Source organism: Sarcophilus harrisii, chromosome 1 (genome assembly GCF_902635505.1).
Source record: "Sarcophilus harrisii chromosome 1, mSarHar1.11, whole genome shotgun sequence".
Lineage (NCBI taxonomy): Eukaryota > Metazoa > Chordata > Mammalia > Dasyuromorphia > Dasyuridae > Sarcophilus > Sarcophilus harrisii.
Genome location: NC_045426.1, coordinates 651,271,851 through 651,287,177, shown reverse-complemented (window position 1 = coordinate 651,287,177; position 15,327 = coordinate 651,271,851). Strand labels below are relative to the sequence as shown.

Genomic DNA, 15,327 nt, shown 5'->3' with positions numbered 1-15,327 from the left:
GAAGGCTTATATTGGCACCTCCCAAATTAGTATTTCCATTTCTCACCTTTCTCCTCTAAGCTCGGGTTCCATGTTACCAAATGCTTGCAAGAAATCTCTACCAGGCTGTCCTTCTGACCTACAACCTCAGTATGTCTCAAACTAAACTCATCATCTTTCCCTAAACCAGTTCCTTTACCCACCTTCCTTATGTCTGTGGATGGTAGTTTACCCAAGCTAGAACCTTGGAAGTCCCCCCCAGGCTATTCCCCCTTCCTCATCCACCATAGCCAGTCAATTGTCAAGCATTTTCATCCCTACCAGCCAATCTCACGTTCCACTCCTTCTTTCTCCTCCACTGCCCACCTTTAGTCGCTCCCCTTTTCTCTCTTCTTCTATGGATTATTTTCTTAATGCAGTGCCATGACCAAGACATTCCCATCCTCTAATATTCCAAGGGCTCCCTACCACAGGGTAAGATACAGTACACTGTCACTCAAGGCTATTCCACAGCCTGGCTCCAACCAGCCTTTCCAACTTAATCTCAAACTATGCTCCAGACAAACTAGACAGACCTTCCTCCCAATCTTGTCTTGCATCTGTATGGCTGAGAGATTTCCTCTCCTTCAAGGCTCATCTCAAGTACTTCCTCTTCCATGAAGCTCCCTTCTCCATCTCTTCCCAAACTCTCTTTTCTAGAACTTTTATTATAATTATCTGTCCACATGTCATATGCCCACCACAGAACATTAATTTTCTTCAAGGCAGAATCTTGTACAAAGTAAGGGCTTAATCAATATCTGTCGGATTGAATTCTGCATGCTACACGCTGAGCACTCAGTCCTTCTCCTCACAGGACCAACCACATCCCTCTTCTCTCAAATGTTTCCTTGACATGTCTCATCACCTTCAATTCCCTTCAATCCCCAAATCCTACATAAGCCCCTACCTGGCTGTGATGGAGACCCTCAGACCATCATGATTGTCGATGTAGAAGAATTTTTCCTCTGGGTAAAGCTTGACCTCAAAGCTTGGCAGCACTGGACAAGAACGAGAAACCGTTTTTGAGTTTTCTGGGTCCAGGTGGGGAGTTATTCTGTGGGTTCTGGGGGTAGGAGGAGACACTGGGGCCATTCTGGAGGTCCTGGTTCTGGTTCTGGGGGCTCTGGGTCTGGGAGGGGGTATAAGGGAGCACTGGGAACATTATGAGGGCTGTAGATCTTTGGAGAAAGACATTCTGAAGTAATTGGGTCTAAGTGGTAAGATTATGGGGGACATTCTCAGAAGTCACAGTCTGTGTGTAGAAATATAGGGAGATATTCTGAGTGGTCTGTATCTGGGAGAAATACTGGGTGATTCTCTAAGAGGGCTGAGCATGGAAGGAAGAACCCGGAAGGACATTCTGCTATTGTACCCCAGAGACTGGGGCTCTTTCTACCTGGCTCGGTATGTGTTTATCCTCCATGTATTTGTGTCTCCTGATTCCCCTATTAGACTGTGATCTTCCTGAGGGCAGGGACTGATTAATTTTTCTGTTTGTCTCCCCAAAGGTTAGTTCAGTGCTTGACACTTAGATGCTTAATAAATGCTTATTCATTTTTAAGACAGCTAAGTCTGAGATATAGGAGCATGGGAGAAATTCTTCAGAGTCATGGGGATGGACAACCAGGTGCTATTCAGAGGTCCCTGAGTAAAAGACATTGAGGAGAGACCTTCTGAGAGGTCTGTGGCAGGTTAAGACAATGAGAAGAGAGTGGAATCCTGAAGGACAATCTTGGAGGGGGTGAACATGGTCGGGGAGTAAAAGTAGGGGAGGTCATTCAGAGGGACCGGAGGAAAAAGACAAGTGAAGGGGATACTTTAGGAAGTCTGGTTTGAGGACTGGGAAGACATTCTTTGAAGTCTAAATCTGATAGGAATATTAGGGGTTAAAATTGGAGGAACATTCAGAAGGACCTGAGCAACTTTCTTGGGGGACACTGGAAGAGAGGAGCATTGGGGGAAATTATAGCCCTTTCCATCTTAAAGGCCCCCTACCCTCTTACCATACTCCTTCACTTCAAATTCAGCAGAGAAGGTTTTATGGGGGGAGTCGTCATAATAGGCAATGATTTTCCACTGGCCCAGGCTGGAAAGGGGAAGGAGACAGAGACAAGACTGAGAGCAGCGCCCAGGGGACAGGGATGGGGGATGGGGGTGGTCTGTCCTGGGGGGCACTCCCTGTGAGAAGATGATCACAGGGTCACAACCGAGCAGGTCTGTAGAGGATCTCAGAAAGCTAGCCCCAATTCTTCCATTTTAATATGAAGAAACAGGGCCCAAGAGAGATCCAGTACCTTCTCCAAAGCCACAAAGCAAGTCAGGAGCAGATGCCCTGAGTCTGTGTCCTGGACTTTGTTTTTATTCCCTCCCTCTGCCCGTCCCCAGCTGAAGCACCCCAGGAGCAGGTTAGTCGCACATGGAATAGACCCGAATCAGGGCACAGAGTGGATGACCAGGAGAAAAGCTGCAGCCCTAAAAGGCTTCCCTCAGGGGTCTGTCCATCAAGCAGCATAGACACCCCCACACACACACACATACACAGACACAGACAGATACAGACACACACACACTACATACACAGACACAGACACACAGTCACACATACACAGACACACACACACACACACACACACTACATACACAGACACAGATAGACAGACAGACACATATACACACACACACACAAAGATTAGTTCAAGCAAGGATAAAGATTGGGAGAGTACACAGGGCTACCAGCACACCCTCCCTGCCTGCAGGACTTGGGCCTGGCTACCTACGTGACAAGCTCAGGAATGTTCCAGGACTGGCTCAGTATACCATTCTTGTTCTGAGAGGACAGTGGGTCCTTCTTGATAATGACATCATCAGGAGTCTGTGGGCAAGAGCTTGGGGTGGGAGGGGGTCCCTTCAGCCCCGAGCTCCAGGCCCCCTCTCCACCAATATGTGTGTCCACGAGTCTGTGTGTGTGGTGACTGTCCATTCATTGTCTGTGTCTGTGTGTGTTGTGGGAGGGGGTGTCTGAGAATATGGACGTATATTTCTGTATATGTGCACAGGTCCAAGGCTATGTGTGTCGGGGGCCTGGGGGTCCACAAAGGGCTGTGTTTCTGTGTATGTGCCAGTGTGTGTGTGTGTGTGTGTGTGTGTGTGTGTGAGTCCTGGGCCCCATTACCTGGATGCTGACAGTCAGAGTTTTGGCCAGAGGCTGAAGCTTGTGGCCCACGGTGAAGATCCGGTACAGAACTGGAAAGGGGAAGGGGAGAGGGGCTCCTGAGGGCTGCTGTCCACCCTGGTGCACCCACGGAGGAGGGGGAGCCCTGCTTGGGAGCCCTGGCTCAGCACTGCTGCAAAGCCAAGGTGGGCTAGCGGGGCTGGCCTTCTCCCTTGAGCCCACTGGGCTGTACCTGTGGAACCAGGTGTGTAGATGGTTTTGTCCGTCTGGATGAACAGGTAGCCGCTGTGGAAAGTCACCATCACTACCTTCTCTACCTTCTCGTTGTTAAACTTGGCCACAATGTTGACGAACTGGTGCCCTTTGAGGAGCTGGCCCTTGTTGTTCTGAAAGTTCTGGGCTGGGATCTGGAAAGGAGGGGAGGTGGGGCAGTAGCTCAGTGACCCGGCCACCTGCCAACATACTCTTTGCCCTCCCTGGTCTCATTCCCAGGAGGTTGTCTGAGCTCAGCTCAAGTTCTTCCTCTTCCAGGAAGTCCTCCCTGATGATATCAGGCTCTTTTCTTGGCCTAGAAAGGTCCCCCAGTCCACAGATCTTTCCTGAAATCTACTGAGTTCATGGTCTCAAGCTCTACATAGTTGAGGGGAGGGAAAGGAGCATGTTCATCAGTGCTTGGAAAGTCTACTGGGAGAGGTTCAAGTTGTAGGAATTATTATGGATGAGATGGTTATTAATGATTGTAATTACTAATCAGTAATGTAATTATAATGGCTTTTTTTCTATAGATTTTAAAATTTACAGCAGAGTGAGACCATTGAACTGAACTGAATTTACAGAGCATTTTCCCCAGCCAAATCTATTTGTAATATAGATAGAACAAGTATTATTAAACATAGGTGTAAAGGGCTGAATCTCTGAGCAGATGTACTTGGAGAATGGAGCACTTAAGGTTAATTACTAATTGCACAATACTCTATTAGCATTTGCTTGGAAATGGCCTGCTCCACATTCTATGCCCCCTAGATCTGTGGACTTATAGAGAGATTTTGAGGAGGGAAAAAAGGGTGGAGTAGGACTAGCAAAGTGACTCCCAGTGATAGAAAAAAGAGGGGATTTGTGTCTCCATGCTCTCTCCTCTCCCTTCTACAAAGAATAAAGATCAAGAGCTTTTGCTTATCCTGACTCTGGTTGATTTTAAAGTATCTGTAATTTCAAAGGTCACTTTTAATGGGGTGACCAGTTCTTCCATTTGTCCTATTTCGTATTCTGCCTTAAGGTTATGACCTTCCCCTCTTAATGGTTGAGATAAAGGTGTTATAGACATTCCTTAATGTCATTAGAATATCAGTAACCTCCATCTATGAGGCTATCTCCACCTAGGTCTCTGCATTATGTCATTGTTAATGTTATTCCATAAAAGGCTTGCTGTCCCAATACTCGGAGCTAGACTCATACTCTCATCTAGCCCTGGGATCCATTGGTCCCAGTATTTCTCTCCATTTAATAAACTATTGAATTGGTCTCTAATCTCTGTCTTGCTCAGTTTCTTTTGACATTACATTTGGAGGCCCCAGCGAGATGATTAGAAAATGAGCAGGATGAGAGACGAGACTTTCGGGTCTCTGCCTTGGGCCAGGGTGACTGCGAATCTGAACTCTTGGCCTGGAGAGGTTGGGCCCTCCTGGATTTCCTTCCAGAGCCTCCAGGAAAGAGAGCAGTTTCCCAGCCACAATAGCCTGATGGTAGACAACCCCATTTCAGCCACAGGAGAGTAAGTTTGTCTGGGTGTCTGGGTACCTTTTGGGGTACCATATGGTTTTGTTTGTTTGGTTTGGTTGATGAATAACTGGATTCACCGGGTTGCACGGTTTGTTGTACGGTTGTCACTTTTGGGGTGCCCTTTTCTTGGGGTACCGGTTGGTTTGGTTGATTAGTAAATTATTGGACGCGGATGTCACTTGAGGTGCCCTTTTTGGGGGTGCCATTTGCTTGGTTGATGAGTGGCCTACTGGACGCAGAGGGTCGCTACTGGAGTGTGATGGAATTTTGGACAAGGTAAAAGACTTTTTCTTTCCTTATCTTGTGGTGGACACTGCAGTCATCAAGACTGCAGTCGTTGTTTGGAGCTCTTGGGAGCTCTGGCACAATTCTTTAGGAATTGCTGCGACTCTATCTCTAAAAAAAGCCTGTAAAGGTTGGGAAAACTAAGTTTTTACTTGTCTGCAATCTAGACACTCTGCCGCCTGAAAACTCTTTTCCTGGAGCAGATGCTTTGCTTGAGGAAACTCTTTCTGTTCAACTCTTTTCCAGAGACAAAGGCCCGTCCTTTGCATTTCTAAGAGAGGTCCTCCCACTTCTTCCATCGAGTGGGAAGTATATACATTTGAAAATGGGACTCAGTTTCCCTGTTTGGGTCATCCTGTGTTAGTTAGAGTAATGCTGGCCCCTCCGGCTTTTGCATACTCAGGGGGCTATCTACAAAGTTTTAAAAACGCCATTTGGTTTGGCTTTAATGTTAGTGTCCTACTGAATGTTGTAATTGTGCAGTCTAAGTGTGATCAGTGTTCTGTATGTCTTGTATGTTATTGGACAGTCTAGTTGTGCTCTGTGCTCTATGTGAATTTTTGTGAAATTGTTTGTAATTTGTTTGTCTGTTTCGGTAACTTTAAGAGCTCTGTTAAATTTAAGAGCAATGATCAAATCTGGGAATTGGTTATTTCAATACTGAACTCCAGCTGGTGAAAACATTTGATTAGGAATTTAAAGATGATTCTAAATTTGGGAAATGAATTGGTTATCCTTAAGTATAAGATCTTAAAGGAACAATAGTTCTGTTAATTTGCCTGAAAGAGGTCATGTGCCTCTAATTTTACCTAAGTATATAACAAGGACTTTTCTGAAAGCTTCATCCCTGGCCAAGCTGGGCTTAGGAGAAGTCCATTGGGAATAATGGCCACATGGGGCCAGAAGGAGAGAAAGAAACTATGTTGTTTTATTATTTGAAATGAGATAGAAATGGATTATATGCTTTAAATCCAGCTCTGCTAGACATGTGGGTTTTATGGGATTCCCCCACCCACCCACTGATTTCTGCTACTTTAAATGTTGGGTGGGGTAGGGATCTTTTGTAAAGATTTAAACTCGCCCCCACTTCAGCTATAGGAGCCATTTAGTCAGCCTGGAGTGATTTCGCTCCCCACCCTTGTGGAGTTGGGAGAAGGGTCTTCACATGGAATTCTATTCTCCCCCCCTTCCTCTCAACTGTTCCAGACATTTTAAAAGCAGCAAACTGATAAGGTTATGGTAAATATCTGTTTAGGATTTGTTACTAGAGGTAAAATATCTTGGGTTTGTAATTAATATGTCACTGCATTTTTTTTTTCCTGTAACTGATTTCTATAATCAGAGCAATGATCAATAAGAAATTGTTAATTCAATTATGTCATACCTTGTTGTTTCCAATCTGGTTATGTGTGATCACTATATCCTAAATACTTGAGCAAATAAGTATTTAGTCTGGTCATCTATTGGTTACCAGATATTGTGTCTGGACATTCAAGTTTTTTTTTAAGGTTTTTAACTAATGAGAGGCCACATCTTGTAGCAGTCCTTGTGGACTGGTCTTTCTATCTCAGACTGTTCTAACTTTTCTTTGTTAGATTTGTTTTTATTTCTAGATTTGGTCAAATTGCAGATATATTGACTTGCTTCTGGGACCTAGATCAAACCTTTGTTTGTCAGCTCGCCACACTACAGACCCATCCCCCTCACGGACCGAGCATCGTCCCTGTTCAGCTTGGAAGAAGCAAATGACAGCCATCGCCCACTTTTCCTGATGTAATTTGGACTGATGGGGGGGAGTGGGAAAGTGGTTGACTTGTTAAAATTTTCACTGTATTACTATGCTGTGTTTAAGACTTGGAATGGAAATTGTTAAACTTGTGTAACTATTGCTGTTATGTTTGAGGGACTTTTAGTCTGTTATGTATATGCATATGTGTATGATTTGTATGTGGGATGGTCATTTGATAATTCCTTTCCAAAAAAAAAAAAAAGGGAGGAGAAGAAATAGGAAATTGGGAAAACTGGTACCTTGCTAGTTCAGATTTAATTGGAAGTCCTTTACTCCTTGCTTAAATTTACTAGACTACGATTTGCTGGTTGTGCTTTAACTTGGAAATCCCTTATTCTGTTGGAATTGCCCTGGCAGACTCAGTTTTTGGGATTATTTTTTAGAAACAACCAGAAATTGGATACCTGTCTTGGAACTGGCAGTCTCTCTGAGCTGTTTCTCCACTCCTGTTACCCCAGATCCTTAATTAGTATTTCAGCGTACTTAAAAGGACCTTGTTGATATCGAGGCCTCTAAAAAGTTTGGGGTTGCATGCCTTGGTCTAAACTGCATAATCTGCTCAGAAATCTGTATTCTAGTGGCAGCCCTGTTTGTTCCTCTGGGTGGGACAGGTGGGGCTACTCCAAGCCTCTCCCTTCTCTCCTGGAGCCGGCTGCCCCTCTGAATGGGCAACACAACTGCCTTGAGCCTGCTGCTCTGCGTAAGCAGAGGCCGAGTCATGCACAAATGACCACAGCTGTCCATATGCTCCCCAACTGTAGAGGATCTGAATTGATTGTCAGAAATAATTGAAATAAGGAACTTTGCGTATAGCTGATTAATTCTGGGGTTATCAGGGAGAGACTTGCCCTTGCATTGGTCTAGCTTTATTTTGATTTACTTCACATAGGGTTGTTCAAATTATAGTGCTAAGGCCTTCTAGAGGAAAGTAATTCAAAGATTTGAATAGTTCCAAGAGAAAAAGGAGGGAATGTAATGCCAAAGGTCACTTTTAATGGGGTGACCAGTTCCTCCATTTGTCCTATTTCGTATTCTGCCTTAAGGTTATGACCTTCCCCTCTTAATGGTTGAGATAAAGGTGTTATAGACATTCCTTAATGTCATTAGAATATCAGTAACCTCCATCTATGAGGCTATCTCCACCTAGGTCTTTGTCATTGTTAATGTTATTCCATAAAAGGCTTGCTGTCCCAATACTCGGGGCTAGACTCATACTCTCATCTAGCCCTGGGATCCATTGGTCCCAGTATTTCTCTCATTTAATAAACTATTGAATTGGTCTCTAATCTCTGTCTTGCTCAGTTTCTTTTGACATTACATATCCACGGTGCTAACGTGGTCTTCACACATAGGACCAGAAATCTAGAGATGGAAGAGACCTTGAAGTCATCAGTCATTTTACAGATTGGGAAACAGAGGCTCAAACAGGTCAAAGTCCTATATGTCCCTTGAGAGCAAACTGAAAAGTTTAGGCCATCTTCTAGACAACAAGCCCTTCAACCATTTGAAGTTATCTTTTACGCTCTGTCTTTTCTTCTCTGGGCTAAAAATTTTCTTCAAAGAAATTAACAGTCTCTTCAACATCCTGAATGCCTTGCTCTGGACACTCTCCAAATATTGACTCTGAATGACAAAGCCAGAAATCAAAAAAATCTTCACTGGCACAAACACTGGACAAAATAAATGTAGTTTTAGATAGGTGTCATGTTGTAGATAGCAGAGAAAAAGCTGGCCAGGAAGATCTGGATTCAAATTCTATCTCTGACACATATTAACTATGTGACCTTGAGCAAGTCCAGGGGGGTGCCGAAGGCAGCTCTGAATAGTTATAACTTGGGTTCCAGGGCTTGGTTTATTGGTTTTTGGTTGTCAAGACCTAAGAAGTGGGGACATCTAATTGATGTGGCAGATAGAGTGCGGGGCCTGAGGTTAGGAAAACTCATCATCAGGCTCAGATACTTCCTAGCTGTGTGACATTGGGCAAGGCACTTAAACCTATTTGCCTCAGTTTCCTCATCTGTAAAAGGAACTGGGAAAGGAAATGGTAAACCACTCCAATTCCTTGCTAGGAAAACCCCAAATGGGGTCACAGAGTCAGATATGACTCTTGTTACAAAAACTTAAGAAAGCAATGAAGAACATATTAATAATTCAGATTAAACTTAAAAATATGTCCTACTTAGGTTTGGGGAAATTGTTAAACATTTACCAGCATAAAGTTCCAAGATCTTTAACCTCTTCATACCTCTAGGAGACTCTAAAACTCTTCCTTTACAAAGGAGTAGAAGAAAAAAAGCTAATAGAGGAAATTTCCTTACCTCAGTTCCTCACTCTGAAGAAATCTCCCATCTAAACCAATATAATTTAAATGTAATTTTATACTTGAGACCAGAAAAATCAACTGTACAAATACAAGATAGGGTAACTGTGTTTGCCTGGAAAAATTCAGGTACTTTATTGGAAAGCAAAATAAATCTGAGTAAATAGTGTGATTATGGCAGCTGAAAAAGAACCTTTGGCTGTACTGATAAGCTTAATGACCAAGACCAGGTTGGGGTTTGCCCTGCTCTCCTCTGCCCTGGTCAGAGGCCACATGTGGAGTATTATATTTAGTCTTGATTGCAACATTTTAGGAAAGATTTTAATAAACTGGAGAACTTTCAGAAGAAGGCAAACGAGATAATGAAAAAACTTTTTATTTTTTAGTCATTTCTGACTCTTGAGAGTGAAGGAGCTGGTTTAGGGCAAACAAAGGTTGTTTTTGTCCTTCATTCCTGAAGAGGACCGTGACCTCAGGAAGGTGATACCATGACATGCAAGTGAATTGGATTTAAGTGAGGTCACCTGCCTCTCTTTCCCTTTCAGAGCCATCTGGTCTAGTGGCAAGAGATGTCAGGAAGACTAGAGATGGTCCTGGATGCAATGGGAGACCTTGGCCTGTTTAACCTAAGGTCTTTCACAGGTCTCAGTTTGACTGAGGTAATGCCCTTTCCATTATTCAGACTAGGTAGAAATTGAGGCAAAGAATGGCACCTAGTTAAAAAAAATCTAAATAAAGCTGGTTAAGTGTCTGAGGCTGGATTTGAACTCAGGAAGATGTCTTCTGTATTCCAAGTCTGGAACTTTATCCCCTGAATTTCTTGAAATGTGGATCTCGTACTAAAGAAGGGAAAGGGACCAATATGTGCCAAAATGTTTGTGGCAGCCCTGTTTGTAGTGGCTAGAAGCTGGAAACTGAGTGGATGCCCATCAATTGGAGAATGGTTGGGTAAATTGTGGTATATAATTTTGGAATATTTTGTTCTGAAGAAATGACCCAGGATGAATAAGAGAGGTTGGAGGCTTACAAGAATGATGCAAGGAAAGAGAGAACCAGATATTATATACTTAACAACAATACTGTATGAAGATGTAATCGTGGAAGTGGGAAAAATTTCTTTTTGACAAAGGAAAAACCCCCCTTTTAAAAATTTTTTTTTTTTTTCCCCCAAAGTTTTCCCCAATTGGGATCTAATTTGATTGGAAACAGGAAGCCCCAAAATAAAAAGAAAAAATGGGGAAATGTTAAAAAATTATGGCTGGATTCTTTAAAAAACCCTATAAAAAAAAAAAAGTTTGGATCTGCCCACATTTCTAAGAATTAGGGCATAATATGATTTATTATTAGTAAATGTTTTATGCCTATTTTATATAATTGTATACCCCAATTATGTAAAAATTTCTCAAAAAAAAAATTGTGGAAATTTTGAACCCTCCCTAAACACCTAGTGTGAAATTTTGACATTATATTATTAGATTGTTTTTAAAATAATTTAAGATGAAAATTTAAGGGGATTGTGGAGGTTGTTTTCAATTATTTGAAGGGATGAGATGTTAAGGAAATTCAGATTTGTTCAGCTGGGTCCCAGAAAGCAGAAGTGGAGTCAATGGGAAGTTACAAAGAAAGAAATTTAAACTGAACTTAAGGAAAAACATGTTAATAATGAGAGCTGTCCCAAAGGAAAATGGGCTTTCCCCTTATTGGAGATCCTCGAGAAAGCTCAGAATGAACGACCATTTGTCAGCTAGGGGAGAGAAGGGACTCTGGTTCAGGTAGAGTGGGGAGCTTCTGCAATTCTACAAAATATCTAGATTTTTTTTTTTTTTTTGAGAGGAACTGCTGGCTAGCCAACCTCTTTCAGGCTGAACTGATTTGTATTTTTTTTTTAAACTCAAGCTCAAGACTTCACACTTATTAATAAATTAATAAATTTTAATAAATAAATAATATAATATAATAATATAAATAAATATAAATAATTAATAGATTTTCTTTTGATTGGACTTGGTCCAATAATCTATCCTGCCAAGAGATCTTCCCCTCTTAGCTTATTAACTTCCCCTCTTAATTTTGTGCTCTCTGCAATTTGGTATGTATAGTTTAAAGGCATTCTGAATGGGACTGGAAGGCACTGGAAATCCTAGGAGGAAAGAACGATGTAGCAGAAATAGTTGCTGAACTAAACACCAAAAGTTTAGACTAGTTTCACCTCTGTTCCCTTGATACCTGCATGCACTCAAGCAAACCATTCTTTTGACCTCAGTTTCTTGGTCTGTAAATTGGTTAGTATTGCATTTAAAGGTTTGCAAAGCCTCTTTTATGTTGTCTCATTGGAACTCACAACAACCGCATGAGGAGTAATATGATTATTATTAGGAGTAATAATATTACTATTATCTACATTTTACAGATTAAGTGAGGAGTAATATTATTATTATTAGGAGTAATAATATTATTACCTACATTTTACAGATTAAGTGAGGAGTATTATTATTATTATTATTATTAGGAGTAGCAATATTCTTATTATCTACATTTCACAGATTAAATGCCTTGCTCAGGATCACATAGTAGGAAGTATCTGACCAAATTCAGGTCTTCCTGACTGCAAGTCCAGTACTCTGCCCACTGGACCGCCTAACTGCCCCTGTAAGGAGGGGCTTGACTGGACAATCTGTAAGACCCCTTCTGAGTTTGAGATTGTAGCATTCTGATAGTGGGTCATGTCTGGGACAGTCAGAGAAGACTTTGGGTAGATTTCATGTACAGAGTAGGACAGTTGGACGGAGACCAGAGATTGCTCACAAGGAGCCTGATACCCACCTTAACTGTGATGGTGCTCAGGTAATTATTGGCATTGTTCAGTGTGATTTTCTCTGAATAAAGGACTTGCTTCTTCTGGGGGAAGTCGTGGATGGCGACCTCAACAGGTAAGTCACCTGCTGCCCCATGAGCCTCCACGACCAGCTGCTCCTCAGTTTCCACTCTCATAAGCTTGGGAGTAAGCAGGATGTAGCTGACAGGGAGTTGGATAAGGGAAAGAAGTCATTGTGAGCCCTGACAGCCAGTGACCACTGAATCCCGATCTGTCAGGGTTGAGATAGTCCCAACATAAGGGGCTGAAGAAGGCAGTAACTGAAAGCTCTCCTGGAAGACCTCATTAGTGCTAGGCTGTAAGATCTATGTTCTTTTTTTTTTTTTTCTTAAAGCTTTTTATTTTCAAAATATATACATAGATAATTTTCAACATTCTTCTTTACAAAACCTTGCGTTCTAAATTTTCTCCCTCCCTTCCCCCACCCCCTCCTCCAATATATGTTAAACATGTACAATTCTTCTATACAAGATCCATGTTCTTGACAATGCTCGGCTCTATCTCTGGGACCACCATGCAATTTGATGCCATCCTCTCAGCCCCTTCTTTTTCCCCAGAGCTCTTCACATCAAAATGTGATTCTATCCATATACCATAACCAGAAATATCCAGATTTCTTAGCTGGCACCTGAGTTTGCCCATAAATAAAACCCAAATCTCTTTCTTTCTTTCTGATCCAAGTCAAATAAATAATCCCTGGATCCCACAGGTATGCCCCCAACTCCTACAGCTATTATCTGCATTCTATGGATGTCCCCAAACTCCATAGACATCTGGGTCCCACAGATGTCTCTAGGATCCTCCAACTGTCTGCCAAATTCTAGACTCACTCATCATGTCCCTGTGGCTGCCCAAATTCCATAAATCTTATGTGTCTTCCAACTTCTAAGGCCCAAGAGCTCTTACCTGGATTCTATGAACTTATTTTTTAAAAGTTTGATAACTATATTGCCAGATAATTGGTTATTATAATCCAGTGTGTTCTGAGAAGGGGTCTTTAGGCTTCACCATACTTCCAAATGAGTCCAGAACCCCTAATGGAAGCATTCCTCAATCCCACATTATCCTAGGCTCCCAGGGCCCCCAGCTCAATGCACAAAATCTCCACAGATCTAGAGCCCCCAGGGGAGGAAGTTGGGAGCAAGGTTCCCCCTTACTCACAGTGGATCCCCTTGAGCCAGGGTCACACAGCTCAAAGCCAGCAGGACAGCCAGGGGTCCCATAGCTCAGGACTGGAACTGAGAGTAGGACAGACAGGAGCAGCTGGGGGAGAAGAGGGAAAGGGAAGGGAGTGAGCAGATGCCCAGAGGTGGCTTCTTATCCTGGGGCTCAGAGACTGCCCCCCAAGCCCTCCCCTGGGAGGGGCGGGCCTGGGGGATTTCTCAATCTGGGATAGTCCCTGTTCAAGCAAGGGGAGGGCCGGAACTCTTTGTTTCCTTCTTCATTTGTCTGAGTTTTAACTCTTCTGAGGGGTTCAAGGCCAGGTCGTGGAGAACAGGGTATTAACCACCCTGAACAGCTGCTTGATTAATCCCACACATCTGTATTAATATGCCTGTACATCTGCATTAATGAGTCCACACAAGTGTGTTAAATTCACAAGTCTGTATTAATCCATCCAATCGACTACATTAATGGGCCTATTTATAGATCAGGAAAGAAACAGCCAATGAAGGTAAGGAAATTACCGCCCCCCTGTCACCCAATCAGTTAAATTTGGCTCTGGGCCCATACTGCCAATCAAGTAGCCTCACTGTAGTGGAACTAGCCCAGAGAGAAGGGCAGAGGACCAGGTTCAAATTAAACTCTGCCGCTTACCACCTCCGCGCCTTTGGGCGAATCACAGCCATTTTAGGGCTTCATTTTCTTTCTGCCAGAATCCCGGGACTGCACAATGATAAATTTAGATAAAATGATCCCCAAAGTTCCTTCAGGTTCTAACATCAAGAATGCTTACATAAGGTGTAGCCGGGATTCTAAAGCCAGCCTAATTCTTTCCTTGTTGAATTTCTTATTGGGTCTCCTTTCTGTCTCTCCCTCTCCAATCGGGATTGTCTGAGGCTGAATTTGGGTGCTCTAGCCACTGCACCACCTAGTGACTGACCCCTCCCTTCCTCTCCCCTTCCTCCTCTTTTGCCCCTCCTCCTCCAAAAATCCTTTTCAGAGCCCCCGGAATGGAAAAAAATATGGGTAAGGGGGTGGGGGAGCAAGAGAAAGAAGAGGATCTCTCGATTGCTGGATTGAGATCCAAGCCCTAGAATCTATAACATGTGACTATGTTATAACCCTAAAACCGAAGCCTTGTGTCTCCTGTCTCCCTTCTCTCCTCTCTCCTCCCCTCCTGCAGCTCCAGGTCTTGTTATCAACTGGGATGGCGAGATGGGAGAGGGGAATAAGTGGGGGATGGGAGATGGAAGGGGGTGGAAAATGGGAGTGGGGAGATTGGAGGAGGGATGAGAAGATGGGAAATGGGAACGGATGAGGGATGGGAGGTGGGAGGAGGGATGGGAGGTGGGGTGTGAGGAGATGGGAGCTGTAAGGAGGATGGGAGATGGGAAGGCGAGGAATTGTAATGTAAGCTCAGTGAGGACAGGGACTAAGCAGCTAGCCTAATGCTTGGCTCAAAGATACTTGATACATGATTATTAAATTGAATGGCCTGCAATTAATTGGCGCACATGTCAGCCCTTCCCAGTATTGCCATCCTCACTGCACCTGTTGGTACTGATTTCTCCAGCTCTTGAAGTAGGTAGTGAGCAATAACTCTAGGGGAGAGTAATTAATTTGCAGCCATGTCTGAGGGTCCCAATTCCCCCAACCAAAAAATCCAGCCGCCCCCCAGCACCACTCCCTCTAAACCTCCCTGCCCCCCTGCTCTAGGGGAATTCTGGCTTAGTTTCCCAGTAAGCCCCACCCCTTTCTTGGCACTGATTTAGGCTGGCAGAGGAATGGAAAGATTAGGAGAAAACAAGCCTGACTTCCATCTCCCCCCTCCAGGTATTGCAACATGGTGCCTTTGAGGGGAAAGGGGTCAGAGAGCTCCAGCTGACCATTCCAGGCAGGAGAGCACTGAGTGATCTTTTGGC

The 15,327-nt window shown here is 43.4% G+C and overlaps 1 protein-coding gene across 1 annotated transcript in view; it reads right to left on the bottom strand.

Moving 5' to 3' along the window:
* Positions 1–13,560, bottom strand: part of C3 (complement C3) — a 36,887-nt gene extending 23,327 nt beyond the window's left edge. The window contains exons 1-7 of the mRNA XM_031947808.1: positions 13,403–13,560; positions 12,190–12,382; positions 3,426–3,600; positions 3,194–3,264; positions 2,799–2,893; positions 2,025–2,107; positions 929–1,019 (exon numbers count right to left, since the gene is read on the bottom strand). Coding sequence (XP_031803668.1) covers positions 929–1,019; positions 2,025–2,107; positions 2,799–2,893; positions 3,194–3,264; positions 3,426–3,600; positions 12,190–12,382; positions 13,403–13,464 — 770 coding nt within the window. The 5' untranslated portion in view covers positions 13,465–13,560. The remainder of the gene's footprint in view (positions 1–928; positions 1,020–2,024; positions 2,108–2,798; positions 2,894–3,193; positions 3,265–3,425; positions 3,601–12,189; positions 12,383–13,402) is intronic.
* Between the last annotated feature and the right edge of the window lie 1,767 nt (positions 13,561–15,327).